This window comes from Neofelis nebulosa, chromosome 2 (assembly GCF_028018385.1).
Source record: "Neofelis nebulosa isolate mNeoNeb1 chromosome 2, mNeoNeb1.pri, whole genome shotgun sequence".
Taxonomy (NCBI): domain Eukaryota; kingdom Metazoa; phylum Chordata; class Mammalia; order Carnivora; family Felidae; genus Neofelis; species Neofelis nebulosa.
The window spans coordinates 149,902,034-149,917,388 of NC_080783.1; the positions used below are offsets into that span (position 1 = coordinate 149,902,034).

The 15,355-nt window shown below is 35.8% G+C and overlaps 1 protein-coding gene across 5 annotated transcripts in view; it reads left to right on the forward strand.

The window, feature by feature from the left end:
- Nucleotides 1-15,355, forward strand: part of COL24A1 (collagen type XXIV alpha 1 chain) — a 403,184-nt gene that overhangs the window by 376,094 nt on the left and 11,735 nt on the right. For all 5 annotated transcript variants that reach the window (XM_058716744.1, XM_058716741.1, XM_058716742.1 and 2 more), the window contains 2 exons: nucleotides 11,407-11,472; nucleotides 12,109-12,277. In XM_058716744.1, the coding sequence (XP_058572727.1) occupies nucleotides 11,407-11,472; nucleotides 12,109-12,277 (235 nt within the window). The remainder of the gene's footprint in view (nucleotides 1-11,406; nucleotides 11,473-12,108; nucleotides 12,278-15,355) is intronic.

Below are 15,355 nucleotides of genomic sequence, written 5' to 3' on the forward strand. Positions count from 1 at the left end.
ATAGAATAGAAAAAATATGGTGAATGACTGCTTAATAGGTATGAGGTTTCTTTTAGAGGTAATAGAAATGTTTCAAAATTAAGTAGTGGTAATCATTAACACAACTTAGTGAATTACAAAAAGCAACTGAATTGTACACTTTAAAAATGGTTAAAATGGTGAATTTTATTTTATGTGAATTTTACTTCAATAAAAAAGAAAAAATCAGTCTATCAGCCCTAATAAGAATAAATATGGTTTTTTAAAACTTCAGTTAAATGTATGTATTTTTGTGTGGACCGTATCATGATGTAGAAATGTATTTCTTGCTATGGGTCAAGATAAGTTTGAAAACCTCTAATCCAGTTTAACTTCTTTTTTTTAAGACCTATGAAAGTAAAGTAACTTGCCCAAGTTTCTAAAGTAGAATAGCTAAAAGGAAATGTTTCAGGAAAAGGAATATATATTGATGGTACTTTTGAATTTGAGGATATTATCACAGTGATGGTCAGACCTTAGTGTACATGGGTAAGATATTTAGAAACTAGCAAATCTACAACGGGATGGCAAAGTTAACCAAAAATGATCAGTGGGGTAAAGGGAAGAACGAGATGAGTATGTGTGTTGGGACGGGGGTTGGAAATAGTAATCGTTAAAAGTAACTAGATGAGATAAGGAGTATTCAACTGATTTACAATTAGTGGGTCGACTGTGAAACCGGGTTTGGTGAATTTAGAGGCTGAAGCTGCTGGTGCAGTCTTTGATTCCCTAGAACAAGTGGTTACTTCCACTATGGGGAGGGTCAGGACATGAAACCAGTTCCTATCCCATCAATGTTTACACTATCCAGGGATCTTAAGACTTCAGACACCTTTAAAATAACACTTCTCGGGGTGCCTGTGTGGCTCAGTTAGTTAAGTGCCGGACTTCAGCTCAGGTCATGATCTCGCAGTTCATGGGTTTGAGCCCTGCATCAGGCTCTGTGCTGACAGCTCGGAGCCTGGAGCCTGCTTTGGATTCTGTGTCTCCCTCTCTGCCCCTCCCCTGCTCACACTCTGTCTCTGTCTCTCAAAAATGAATAAATGTTTAAAAATTTTTTTTTAATTTTTTTTTTTAACGTTTATTTATTTTTGAGACAGAGAGAGACAGAGCATGAATGGGGGAGGGTCAGAGAGAGGGAGACACAGAATTGAAACAGGCTCCGGGCTCTGAGCTGTCAGCACAGGCGCCCGATGCGGGGCTCGAATTCACGACCGCGATTTCATGACCTGAGCCGAAGTCGGCGCTCAACCGACTGAGCCTCGCAGGCGCCCCTAAAATTTTTTTTTAAATAACACTTCTCCTCAAAATACTAGAGTGCTCAGACTGGATCTACATTTTATTCAAATAAGTTGGGAAAGAATTGTGAAGATTTCATTCCCCCAGGGTATAATGAATCCTAGTTCTCCTCATTAGTGCCAACAATCTGATTACTTCCTATTGTCTGTCTTCTATTTTATGTGCATGTTTTTATAACTTTAAGTGATGTTCATGTGAGAATGTGTTCTCTCTAACAAGAGTACACGGAGGGAGCTACTGCTTTTGGATTCCTTCACTGCACCTAATGAGAGTTTTACACTCAGATGTGGGTACTTAGACATTGCTGAATGACTTTCCCAGCAGATCCTCATAATAGTCTCTCTGGGCCTGCCCTCACTAAAGACTATCCTTGGGAAAACATTCATAAATTCAACAAATTGAATGCCTACTATGTGCCAGGCATGAGCTAGGCTTTAGGAATACATTAGAAATTATACAAATATGTGTATTGTCAAGAAATTTCATGGGTGGCCAAGTTTTATGACATTTCTCTTCTCTTATGCCTGTTGGGTGGGGCGAAAGCCTTTTTCATTGAGTTCACATTTAATTTTTTTTAATCTATTTATTTAAATTCAAGTTAATTAACATACAAGTGTAGTATTGGTTTCAGGAGTAGAACCCAGTGATTCATCATAACGCCCAGTGGGCATCTCAACAAATGCCCTCCTTAATGCCCATCACCCATTTAGTCCATCCCCCCACCCATCTCCCCTCCAGTAACCCTCAGTTTGTTCTCTGTACTTAAGAATCTTAATGGTGTGCCTCCCTGTCTTATCTTAGTTTTTATCTTATTTTTCCTTCCCTTCCCCTATGAGTTGGCATTTAAAGTTGCTGGTACCTTAGTATGCATCAAATACCATACTTTACACTATTAATCTACTAAAAGTCACTGTATTTGTCACTGCCACACTCAGAGAAAATAAAAAATGGTCATCTCACTTAAGAATGTCCTGCAGTTTGGGGTGCCTGGGGGGCTCAGTCAGTTAAGTGTCCAACTTTGGTTCAGGTCATGATCTCATAGTGGGTTCGAGCCCTGTGTCAGTTTCTCTGCTGTCAGCACAGAGCCTCCTTTGGAGCCTCTGTCCCTCTGTCTCTCTGCCTTTCCCCCACTTGTACTCTCTCTCTCTCTCTCTCAAAAATAAATAAACTTTTCAAAACTAATTTTAAAAAAGAATACCCTTTAGTTTATTCATCTAATTTCTCTGTTGATGAGTGTTTATTTCCAGTCTTTTGCTAATACCACCAGTACAAATGTCCTGTCCATATGCATACCATTTTGCAGCATATCTATAGGACTAATTCCCAGCAGTAGGATGGTTAAGTGTAAGGGATAATGAGCATATTTATTTATTATTGTTAGTTTTGGTAAAATATACATAACATTTTGACCATTTTAAGTATACAGTTCAGTGGTATCCAGTACATTCACATTGGTTTTTGGGTTTTCTTTTTTTCCATTTTTAACATTTAAATTCAAGTCAGTCAACATATAGTGTAGTATTGGTTCCAGGAGTAGAACCCAGTGATTCATCACTTTACACACAATATCCAGTGCCCACCCCAACAAGTGCCCTCCTTAATGCCCATCCCACCACCCACCTCCCCTCCAGCAACCTCCAGTCTGTTCTCTGTATTTAAGAGTCTCTTATGGTTTTCCTCCCTCTGATTTTATCTTATTTTTGCTTCCCTCCCCCTATATTCATCTGTTGTGTTTCTTAAATTCCACATATGAGGAAATCATGTGATATTTGTCTTTCTCTACCTGACTTATTTCACTTAGCATAATTCACTCTAGTTCCATCCATGTTGTTGCAAATGGCAAGATTTCATTCTTTCTGATCACTGAGATTCTGATCACCAGAATATATATATATATATATATATATATATATATATATATGTATATGTGTATATATATATACATATATATATATACACACACACATATACATACACATACATATAATATATATACATATACATATAATACATATATGTATATATATGTATATATTCATCAGTTGATGGACATTTGGGCCTCACATTGTTGTACAACAATCTCCACCACCCATCCCCAGAACTTTTTGCTCTTTCAAAACTGAAGCTCAGTACCCATTAAACAATAATTCCCAATTCCTCCCTTCCCTAGCACCTGGAAACTACCATTCTGTCTGTATTAATTTGACCACTCCAGGAACATATAAGTACATATTTGTGACATATAAGTGACAGTGTTTGTCCTTTTATGACCAGCTTATTTCACTTAGCATAATGTCTACAGCGTTGCAGCATGTGTCTGACTTTCCTCTTTTAAGGCTGAATAATATTCCAGTATATGTATACATGCCCCATTTGGTTTATCCAGGGAGATATTTGAATTGCTTCTGCTTTTTAGTTATTGTGAATAATGCTGCTATGAACATAGGTGTACAGTATCTGCTTGAGTCTTTCCTTTCAATTCATTTTGGTATACACCCACAAATGACATTGCTGGATCATATACTAATACCATGTTTAATTTTTTGAGGTACTCTATGCTGTATTTTATAGCAGCTGCATCCTTTCACATTCCCATCATCACTGCACAGGGTTCCAAATTCTCTACATCCCCTCCAACACTTGTTATATTGTTTTATTTGTTGTTGTTGTTTTTATAACACCCATCCTAATGGGTGTGAAGTGGCACCTACTTGTGGTTTTTATTTGCATTGCCCCAATAATTATTGAAGATGAGCATCTTTTAATGTGCTTATTGGCTTATATATCTTCTTTGGGAAAATGTCTATTCAAGTCCTTCGCCCATTTTTGAATTGGATTGCTTATTTGTTGTTAGGTTGTAGGAATTCTTTATATATTCTGGATATTAATCCCTTATCCAATATATGATAGAAATATTTTCTCCTTTTGTTTGCCTTTTCACTCTGTTGATAGTGTTCTTTGTACAGAAGTTTTTAATTCTAGTGTAGTCCAATTTATCTATTTTTATTTTCTTGCCTTGCTTTTAGTGTCATATCCAAGAAGTCATTGCCAAATCCAATGTAATGAAGTTTTTCCCCTGTGCTTTCTAAGAGGTTTATTGGTTTAACTCTTATATTTAAGTCTTTGATTTATTTTGAGTTAATTTTTATATATGATGTAAGATAAGGGTCTAACTTCATTCTCTTATATGTGGATATCAATTTTCCCAGCACTGTTTGTTGACAACTGTTCTTTCCCAATTCAATGGTCTTGACATCTTGATCAAAAATCATTTGACCATATATGTAAAGATTTACCTCTGGACTCTATTCTAGTCTATTGGTCTGTCTTTATGACAGTACCATACTGTTTTGATTACTGTAGCTTTGTAGTAAGTTTTGAATTGAAGTATGAGGACTTCAACTCCGGTCTTTTTTGGGATTGTTTTGGCTGTATGGAATCTATACTCATTTATATTTACCTGTATGGTTATGTTTAGCAGTGCTTTTTATTTCTTTATTTGGATTCAAGTTTCTGCCTAGTAATCTTTAATTTCAGGCTGAAATTATTATTTTTCTAGGGAAGTTTTGTTAGTGATGAATTCTCTTAGTTTTTATTTATCTGGGAATTTCTTAATTTTTCCTTTATTTTGGAAAGATAGTTTTATTTGAAATAGCACTCTTGGTTGATGGTCATTTTCTTTCAGCACTCTGAATATGTTGTCCCACTGCCTTTTTACCTTTATGATTTTTTTATGAAAATTTAGCTGTTAATTTCATTGAGGATCTCTTGGGTATAATGAATCTTTTCTGTTTCTGCCTTCAAGATTCTCTCTGTCTTTATCTTTCAACAGTTTGATTATGATGTATCTGTGGAAGTTCATTGATCTTCTTGGATGTGTAGATTAATGTTTCTCATCAAATTTTCATCCATTCCCTTTTTTAAATTGAGGTATAATTGACATATAACATTATATTAGTTTTAGGTGGTTCAGGTTCTCTCCATTTCTTATCTATTGTAAATAATGCTGCAGTGAACATAGGAAAGCATATATGTTTTCAAATCAGCATTTTTGTATTCTTCCGATAAATACCCAGAATTGGACTAGCTGGATCATATGGTAATTCTATTTATTTGTGGGGGGGATCTCCATACTGTATTTTACAGTGGCTGTACCAATTTACATTCCCACCAACAGTTTACAAGAGCTTCCTTTTCTCCACATCCTCTCTAGCACTTGTTATTTGTTGTCTTTTGATAATAGCCATTCTAACAGGTATGAAATGATAGCTCATTGTGGTTTTGAGTTGCACTTCCCTTATGATTAATGATGTTGAACACCTTTTCATAAACCTGTTGGCCATTTCTATTTTTTCTTTGGAAAAATGTCAGTTCAGATCCTCTGCCCAATTTTTAATTGGATTGTTTTAGGGTTTTGTGATTGAGTTGTATATTTTGGATATTAACCACATATCCGATTATATGATTTGCAAATATTTTCTTCCATTCAGTAGGTTGCCTTTTCATTCTGCTGATTGTTTCTTTTGCTCTGCAGAAACTTCTTAGTTTGATGTGATCTCACTTGTTTACAATGCTTTTGTTGCCTTTGCTTTTGGTGTCAATCCAAAAAAAATTATCACCAAAACTGGTATCAAAGAACTTACCACCTGTGTTTTCTTCTAAGAGTTTTATGGTTTCAGGTCTTACATTCAAGTCTTTATCCATTTTGAGTTAATTTTTGTGTCTGGTAAGGTAGTGGTCCAGTTTCATCCTATTGCATGTTCCTGTCAAGTTTTCCCAATACCATTTATTGAAAAGACTGCCCCTACTTCATTGTATATTTTTGGCTCCTTTGTTGTAAATTAATTGGCCACATATCCATGGATTTATTTCTGGGTTCTCTATTCTGTTCCTTTGGTCTGTGTGTCAGTCTTAATACCAGTACCATACTGTTTTGATTACTATGGCTTTTACTACTAGCTTGAAATTAGGGAGCAAGATGCCTCCATCTTTGTTCTTCTTCTTAAGATGTCTTTGACTATTCAAGGTCTTCCTAAAAATTTTAGAATTGTTTGTTCTATTTCTGTGAAAAGTGCCATTGGAATTTTGATAAGGGATTTCATGACTCTGTAGATTACTTTGGGTAATATGGACGTTTTAACAAAAAACAAAACAAAATATTAATTCTTTTGATCCATAACCATGGAATATCTTTCCATTTGTTTCTTCTTGTTTAATTTCTCTCATCACTGTCTTACAGCCATTATTATTTCTTGAAATATTCTTTCTGCCCCATTTTCTCTTCCTCTTCTGAGACTCCCATTATGCACATGTTAGTCTTTTTGTTGGTGTTCCATAGGTTTCAGAGCCTCTGTTCATTTTCTTCACTGTTTTATCTGTATACTCTTCTGATTGGAAAATTTCAATAAACCTATCTTCAAGTTCACTGATTCTTCTGTCTACTGAAATCTACCATTGAGCCTTTCTAGTAAATTTTCATTTCATTTTTTGTACCTTTCAACTGCAGAATTTCTATTTGGTTCTTTTCTATAATTTCCTTTTTTTTTTATAATTGATATTCTTTATTTGTCTTTTTCATACTTTTGTTTAGTTATATAGACATTGTTTCCTTTAGTTTTTTTTTTTTAACATATCTACAATAGCTTTAAAAAGTCTTTGTCTACTAAGTACAACATCTAGTCTTCTTCAGGGACAGCTCCTATTGACTGATTACCCGTTTGCTTGCTTATGGGCCATACTTTAATGTTTCTTTGCATGTCTTGTAATTTTTTTGTCAAAGACTGTACATTGTAAATAAAATAATGAGGCATTTTTGGAAATAAAATTGTTCCCCTCAACCCTGGGTTTATTTTTGTTGCTATTTGTTGTTGTATGTTATTTTGTTTACTGACTTTTCTGAATTTTGTAAAGTCTCTATGCTTTGACATGTGTGACCACTTAAGTCTCTACTCAGCTTAGTGGTCAGCTAACAAGTGGAGAGAGATTTCCTTAAATGGCAGAACCAGTAAGTCTCCCAGTTTTTAACAAATGTCTCTGTGTATGTTGGAGCACCCCTTCATTGCTCTGCCAGGTGATTAAAAACTATGCCTTAGCTTTAACTTCCTGATTTCACAGAGACTGAAAGCCAGAGGAAAGAGCTTAGGGCCTTCTCAGATATTTTCTAAGCATATGCACAATGCTACAAATGCACATGGACAGAATCTAGATTTCCAGAAATATGTCAAAGCTTTTCAGATTTCCTGTGGGGACACATCATTCCCTACCTTTCTCTTGTAAGCTTTTTGTTAGCTTGTTGCTTGCCCCAACTGTTTTCCAGTGCTCCAGACAGCCACAAAGTTAAACAATTCCCTCTAAATGCTTTTGAAAAACACTCTTAGGGAAAATCTATTTTGCACTGGATGAGCTGCAAGTCAGATAAAATAAAGACAGCCTTGCAGATGGTGTCTTCTAGGTAACTACCAGGCAGGTCAAATAATAATAATTCACTGGAAATGATGCTTTAGAGCAACTCCAACCCCATTCTGCTCCCCCCATGACTTCCTGGCTTCTTGTTTTTACTGTAATTATGGGTTGGTATTTTTAGGGCTACCACAGAGCTGAAAAGAAAGACATGGGAATAGGGCAAATTAAAGTTCCATGAAGCTCACTGCCCTTACCAAGATTCAGATATTTTTCTTAAATAAATGCCCCCCAGATTGCTGCAAGCATTTTGTTAATTTCCATAGTCCTGAAAAACTTCATTCTGACATTTTTTACAGTTTTCTCATTGCTTTTATAGGGGAGAAAATTCTGGGAGGTCATTACTCCACTGTTTCTGCTGTCTCCTAAATCTCCAATCTTGAGTATACAACTTTTTAGTAATCTCTAGAACAAAATAGAAGAACATATAGAAGAACATATAGAATATATAGAAAAACACTTCTGCTGCATACTGAAGGGGATAGTATTTACCTCAAGGAAAAGCACTTGTGCAATTGTCTCAGTTACAAACTGAACTGGCTGCTCTTTTCATAGAACACCATATTTACTAGATAGACTAACAATATTATACACTCATGAGTATTCAGCAGATATTTTCTTTTTTTAATTATTTTTTTAATGTTTATTCATTTTTGAGCGAGAGAGACAGAGCGCAAGCATGGGTGGGGGCAGAGAGAAAGGGAGACACAGAATCCGAAGCAGGCTCCAGGCTCTGATCTGTCAGCACAGAGCCTGACGTGGGGCTAGAACTCACGAACCATGAGATGACCTGAGCCAAAGTCAGACGCTCAACGGACTGAGCCACCCAGGCGCCCCTCCGCAGATATTTTCTTAAACATGAATGAATCAAGCCTCTCATTTCAAGGAAACTATTGACAGAAGTCGATGCAATGATAAGTCTCAAACTTTCAAGCAAAAATAAAAATTGGGGAAAACTTCTACCTACCACTATGTGTTTGACAGCTTCCCCGTACTTCCACTTTTCTGAGATTGGTGATGGTGTTAATAAATATAACTGTGTGATATTAATAATGAAATGTGTCAGAATTTGGAAGATCTGCATAATTCCATGACCCATTATTTTCTTTTTTTCTTTTTTCTTTTTTTAATGTTTATTTTTGAGAGAGAGAGAGAGAGCACGCGCGCATGGGGGAGGGGTAGAGAGAGAGGGAGACGCAGAACCTGAAGCAGGCTCCATGTTGTGAGCTATCAGCACAGAGCCCGTGGAGGGGCCCAAACCCATGAACCCATGAGATCATGACCTGAGCTGAAGTCGGCGCCCAACCAGCTGAGCCACCCAGGCACCCTGATGAACCGTTATTTTCTAAATAATCAATGGGCAATGTTAACAGTATCATGGGGAGATAAGAGTCTTTCACAGTTCAAGTTAGACCAATAGATTTTAATATAAAAAAGCACAAAAAGTTCATAGACTTGATTTCAGATTCCAAATTTCAACTAACCCTTAAGAAATTATCATTTGTCAAGTTTGGTATAGTATCAAAGAATATCCACAATTATCCGAAAAGAGTACTAAAATAATCCTATTTCCAACTGCATGTCTCTACAGGGCCAGATTTTCTTCATATATTTCAACTAAAATAACATATAACAGATTGAATACTGAAGGAAATAAGACAATCTAGCTATCTTCTATCAATCCAGACATTAAAGATATGTACGAATATATAAAACAGCGCCATTCTTCTCAGATTTTTTTGTTTTGGAAAATACAATTATTTTACTTTAAAATATTTGTATTAACATATAATGGGTTGGGGTGTGGCTCAGTCGATTAAGCTCCCACTCTTGATCTCAGCTCAGGTCATGATCCCATGACTCTGCACTGACAGAGCAGAGCCTGCTTGGGATTCTCTCTCACTCTCTCTCTCTCTCTCTCTCTCTGTCCCTCCCCTGCCTGTGCTCACTTTCTCTCAAAATAAATAAATAAACTTAAAAAAACGTATAATGGGTTATTTTAAAGCAATAACACAAATTTGTGTTTTAATTTCTACTTTGGTAAATACCAAAAGTTATAACTCATGTAAATAAAAGTTTTTTAAGGCCCTTAATAATATTTAAAAGTGCAAAAAGTCCTAAACTGAAGAGTTTGAGAACTGCTTATGCTATGTTTTCTAAGATCAAAGCCCTAATAACAAACCACCTGGAAAATACAAGGATGGCTATTATTTAGTACTTAATTCAATCACCCATGTTTAGTGCAAATATTTTGGACATGCGACCCATGTCCAAAATCTGCTCATTCACACAGGCATGATGGTCGGAATTATTTAATCTGTATAGGACCTTTTAGGCTGACCCTTTCTGCTTTTTGAATAGGTCATGTTTCTCTCTCTCATAGCTTTTGTGCAAGGCTGTTACTCTGCCTGGAAAGCTCTCTCACCCCCTCTCCTAACAATTCTTATTTATCTTCAGATCTCAGATCAAATGTCACTATCTCAAGGAAATCTTCCCTCATCTACTCCTTCCAAAGTTCTCATCCTCCAGATTTCATTGAAACCCCCTAATTTCTTTCATGGGTCCAAGTACTTCTTTTCTTTCATAGCACATATCACAATTTGTAATTGTGTGGTTTTAAGATCTGATTAGTGCCTTTCTCTCCCTTAAACTTCAGCTTCACAAGGGAAGTTTTCTTTTTAGCTTACCGTTTATCCTCAATATGTATCACAGTGTTTGGCAGTATATATGCACAGAATGAGTCAATTATTTTCCAATATGAAAACCACATGTTGAGGCAAGGAAGAGTGCATTTTATTGATTGTCCCATCATTTTAAATAGTTTTTCAAATTACCAGCCTTGAGTTATGAGAGATCTGTTGAAAACAGTTTTTATTGTATGGCCCTCCAAGTAAAAAGATATCTTAGGAACACAATCATTCTGAGGGAAATCAGATTGCTTGATTTGTGTACACAGATGCCATTTCACAGAACTTTCTCCCAACTCAAGCTTCTTAGTCTCCAAGCTTTTTTTAAAAAATAAAATACAAAAAGACTTTTACTAATGGTTATGCTGAGCCTTTCTCTAAAAATATCTTTTATTAAATGCAGGAGGAGATTGGATTCATGCTGTATTATTTCTTTTGGGACTAATGGTGCATTTTCCAACTTCAGAAATTGTTTTTAAGACCGCAGAAGTATCAGATTAAACGAATGTGGTGACTACCCCAGGACAGTAGTATTTTATTATATTTTCCTTCCAAGAATGTAACTGTTATAAATTACTACAGTTATTTATTCTTCACTTTACAATTTATTAACTGAGGGGGTCATATTTCATTCTTCTTCCATTTGAGTAACTTGTGTGTGTGTGTTTATGCAGCAGTGACAAATAGTTTTTCATTTGAGGGCTCTAGACTTGGGTCCTGTTTTAATTAGGAGACTTTCGAGATTTGGATGAAGGCAGCATATTGTCCTTCCAGTTATCCAGGCAAAATTTGCAGCATCTGTCTAACCATAAGAGTTACAAACCCCCTTCCGATAATAAGTCTAGTATACTTTAATAGCACTGCTTTCAGAATTTACAGCCCTTACTTTAGAGTACTCAGTGTTGATGTTACTGCTAATCTCAAATGGTTTTGTTTTACACAGAAACAAATGGATATCAATGCTGCTATTCAAGCCTTGATTGAATCACATGCTGCCCTACAGATGGAGGTAATATATCTGGCTTTATTTACATTGGCACTCTCAATATACAAATTAAACTGAAAGTTTTTTCAGAGTCCAAAATGTGGCTTTATCTCAAAGATTGTCTTTAAAACAGATTGAACGTAATGAAACTACTTTCAAGGACAAAGTAAGCATTTTTAATAAGCAGAAATATATGCATGGGTTTTTTTAAGGAAAACATTTTTAAAAGGTGTAATATCATTTAAGGAATTTTTAAACAAAGAATTAGATACTGTAGAAGAAAATAGTTTAATGAAGTTAGCCATTTCTTAAAATGGGATCTATCACTGTTATTCATTTTTCTTGATTAAACTCTATTCAATGTATACTTTCTTAAAAAATAATATACTACAGTGGGCATAATAATTGTTAAGTTTTATGTTAGCTTGAAAACTAGGCTTTTGGAGTGAATTTAATCCCTTACTTAGGATCCAGTTTAATAAAATATACATAGATGGCTATATTTGAATATAAACTGATCTTTACACCCTACTCCCAAGTCACCGCACACAACAAAGATACATTTTTCTTCTGCCTTGGTCCATGTTGATGATGAGGGTTCAATAATGCTGCTGGCTACTCTGGTTTTTTGCTAATATGATTCCTGTGATGACTTGGCAGAACTACCAAAATACTGAAGTGACTCTAATTGACTACGGTGCAGAGATATCCAAAACCCTGAACTACCTTAGCAATTTACTGCACAGCATCAAGAATCCTCTTGGCACACGAGATAACCCAGCACGAATCTGCAGAGATTTGCTTAACTGTGAACACAAAGTATCAGATGGTAAGTTCTTGGTTTTCTCAAACTCTGATGTCTAATTCCATCATTTTAGTGTGTCTGAGATTGATACTATATTCATTTTGAATCTTAATCATTTTGATAAAACGCTTATAGGAAAGCATTTTAATGTTATCAAAAACCAAATACTCTTAGAGGGAGACATGATTCTGAAGTCAGAGTATCCCTTTCTGAGGGTTCACATTACAAATGTCTTCTATGCATCCTTATTGATCCCCAACTTTTCTTACTCCACCCTAATTATAGTACTTGCTTACACGCCGTGTTTGGAACATATCATATTCATGATAACAATTAAAATATGGAGGACTGACCTTTGGGTTAATAGGAGTACCTGTCGGGTCCGCCAAAGGTGATAACATGAAAAAATATACATGGGAGAGCCCCCATCAGCACACCTCCTAAAATTATGGCTTTTACACAAAATGGAATTTAAATGCATCACTATAGAGTCAGTGAGTAGGAAGATGGTTTGGTATTCTTGGAATTTTTTCATTCGTACACTGATAGCCCCAAATCCATTAACCAGAGGTACAAAAATGAATTTAGAATAGAACCATAAAGGAAAAGCTTTAAAGCAAGTAGAACAGTTCTATTTATCTAATGATAGATAAGGGAACCCTGTCTGCTGTAATATACCATTTAATTTTAATTTCTATTGGGTCTGTGGTCAGCTGTACGATCAATATTAGTAGTTATAATGTTTTGCTAAAAACTTACATGTAACAATGACACATATGCTGATTTGAAAAAAAAATGTTATGTTCTTATATGGTAACTAGTAGTCCATATTTTATTTAAATTATATGTACACACATATACATCACATAACACACACACCCTTGTCCAAAAACACAAGCTTCCATTCTATAAGTGCAATGAAAATATTCATTTTATTTATATTAATAAAATGCTTAACTTCTATAGATATTTCCTGCCTTAAATTACTATAAAAACTAAACTAATATAGACAGTTACAGCTGCCTACAGTAATTCTGTTTGATTCTTTCCCATATTTGATGGCATAAACATGAAATTCTATCGAATTGAAAGTAACAAAGACATTTTAAGACATACAAATGACTGAAATCTAATTCAAGGTCTGCCTTCTTTGTAAGAAAAATAACTAAGTGGTATGGATTGCAAGGTATCAGAAAGGTTTTAATGCCCAACAATATTTTCATCACTAGGAGACAGCAAATGCTATAGAGAAACACAAAACAGCAGGGAAGGGGGATATGATAGAAAATGGAGTGGGGGTGAAGTTTTCAAGTATAGTAGCTAGATAAGGCATCTCTGAGAACATGACATTTGAGCCATATCAGAAGAAGGTAAAGGTACAAGCTATAGGAAATCTAGAGAAAGAGCTTTCCAGGCAGAAAGAACAAACGCAAATGCAAAGGCCCTGGGACTGGAGTATATGTAGTATGTTCTAGGATTAACAAAAAGGCCAGTGACCAGAAGAGAGTGCGTAAGGGCAAGTGGTAGAAAATGAAGTCAGAAAGATATCCAAAAAACCAGATTATGTAAGATCTTACAGACTACCCAAAAGACTCCCGCTTTTATCCTGAATATGGTGGGAAGCCATTCAAAGTTTTGCAGCAAAGAAATGATAGGATTTGACTTAAATTTTTGAAATATTATTCTGGCTAATGTATTGCAAATATAATGAGGACAACAGTAAAAGAAACCATTGAGGAGGCCACTGAAAAAGATCCAGGTAAGAGATGACGGTAGGCTGGACTAGAATTAGTAGAATAAGGGATAAATGATCAAGTCTTTGGCTATGCCTTAAGGTACAGCCAGCAGTTCTTGATGATAATTCGGATGTGGGTTATGAGAGAAATAGAATGATAGAGGATGACTCTAAGCTTTTTGACTAATGGATGGAAGTGTGGAGTTGCTGTAAGAGAGATGCAGAAGCAAGTTTTGGAGGAAAAATCAGGAGTTTGGTTTTAGATATATCTCATTTGAGATGTCTGTTCAGCATAAAGTAAGAATGTCAAGGAGGTTGGTGGCTATTAGAGAAAGGTTCTGGCTAGGGGTAAAAATTAGGACGTCATTTGCATATCAATAGTATCTAATGCCCCTGGACTGCTTACAACTACCTAAAGATTAGGTGGAGAAAGAAAAGCTGAGGTAGCTGAGGTCTAAACCCTATGCCTTCACGCTCTTCAATGTTTAGAGATCAGGGAAATGAGGAGAAACTAGCAAAGAAAACTGAGAAGAAGCTATCCCTGATAGGAGGAAAACTAGATGAACAGTAGTGAAAAAATTTTGCCTGAGGAAGGGATCGACTGGGTTCCTGAGAAAGGCTACTGAATTTAGCAGCATGATGCTCTGTGTGAGCTTCACGAGAGCAGCTAAGAGGAGTAGTAGTGGTTAAAACTTCATCAGATTTTAAGAGAAAATTATAGAGCCAGAGAGTTCCCATTTCCAGTAATGAAGGAGGTAATTCAAATTGCCAGGCTGAATATCTTTTAAAATTTGTTTTCAAGTTAAAAGCATCAAATAGCCAACAAAATAGTGAGGAAATTTTAAGCCAACATTTTGAAGGAGACAGCAAAGAAATGAACACAGTTAGAACTGCTTTTGCCCTGGGTGTGTTCTAAATACAGCTTTTGGTAGCTTCGTGGGGCTCGGGTCAAAAATTGGTATCTGTGGCCCATCAAATGTGAGGATTTAGGTTTTCAAAGGGCTCCACTCTGAAAGTAAACATAAACTGGAAGAGACAAGACTATAGCCTAGCTTCATTCACATCATGAAGATAGCTCAGAGTCTTAAGCTTTGAACTTGGACTAAGATGATTCCAGACTGCTAGTACCCCCCCCCCCATCCCATGTCTAACAGAAACAAAAGTCTTCTATAAAATATACCATCATCCTAGGGCTCAAATTATTTCCACAAATCATTTCTCAAAGGTAGTGCCCAGCACACAGTCAATGATACTGAGGCATACCGGTTGATAAAACACCATGAATGAGAACCGGCAGAAACAGCAAGCAGAATTACACTCAAAAGAAAATTAAGAGAGGAAGAATTTGAAACTGAAGGTGTAATAGA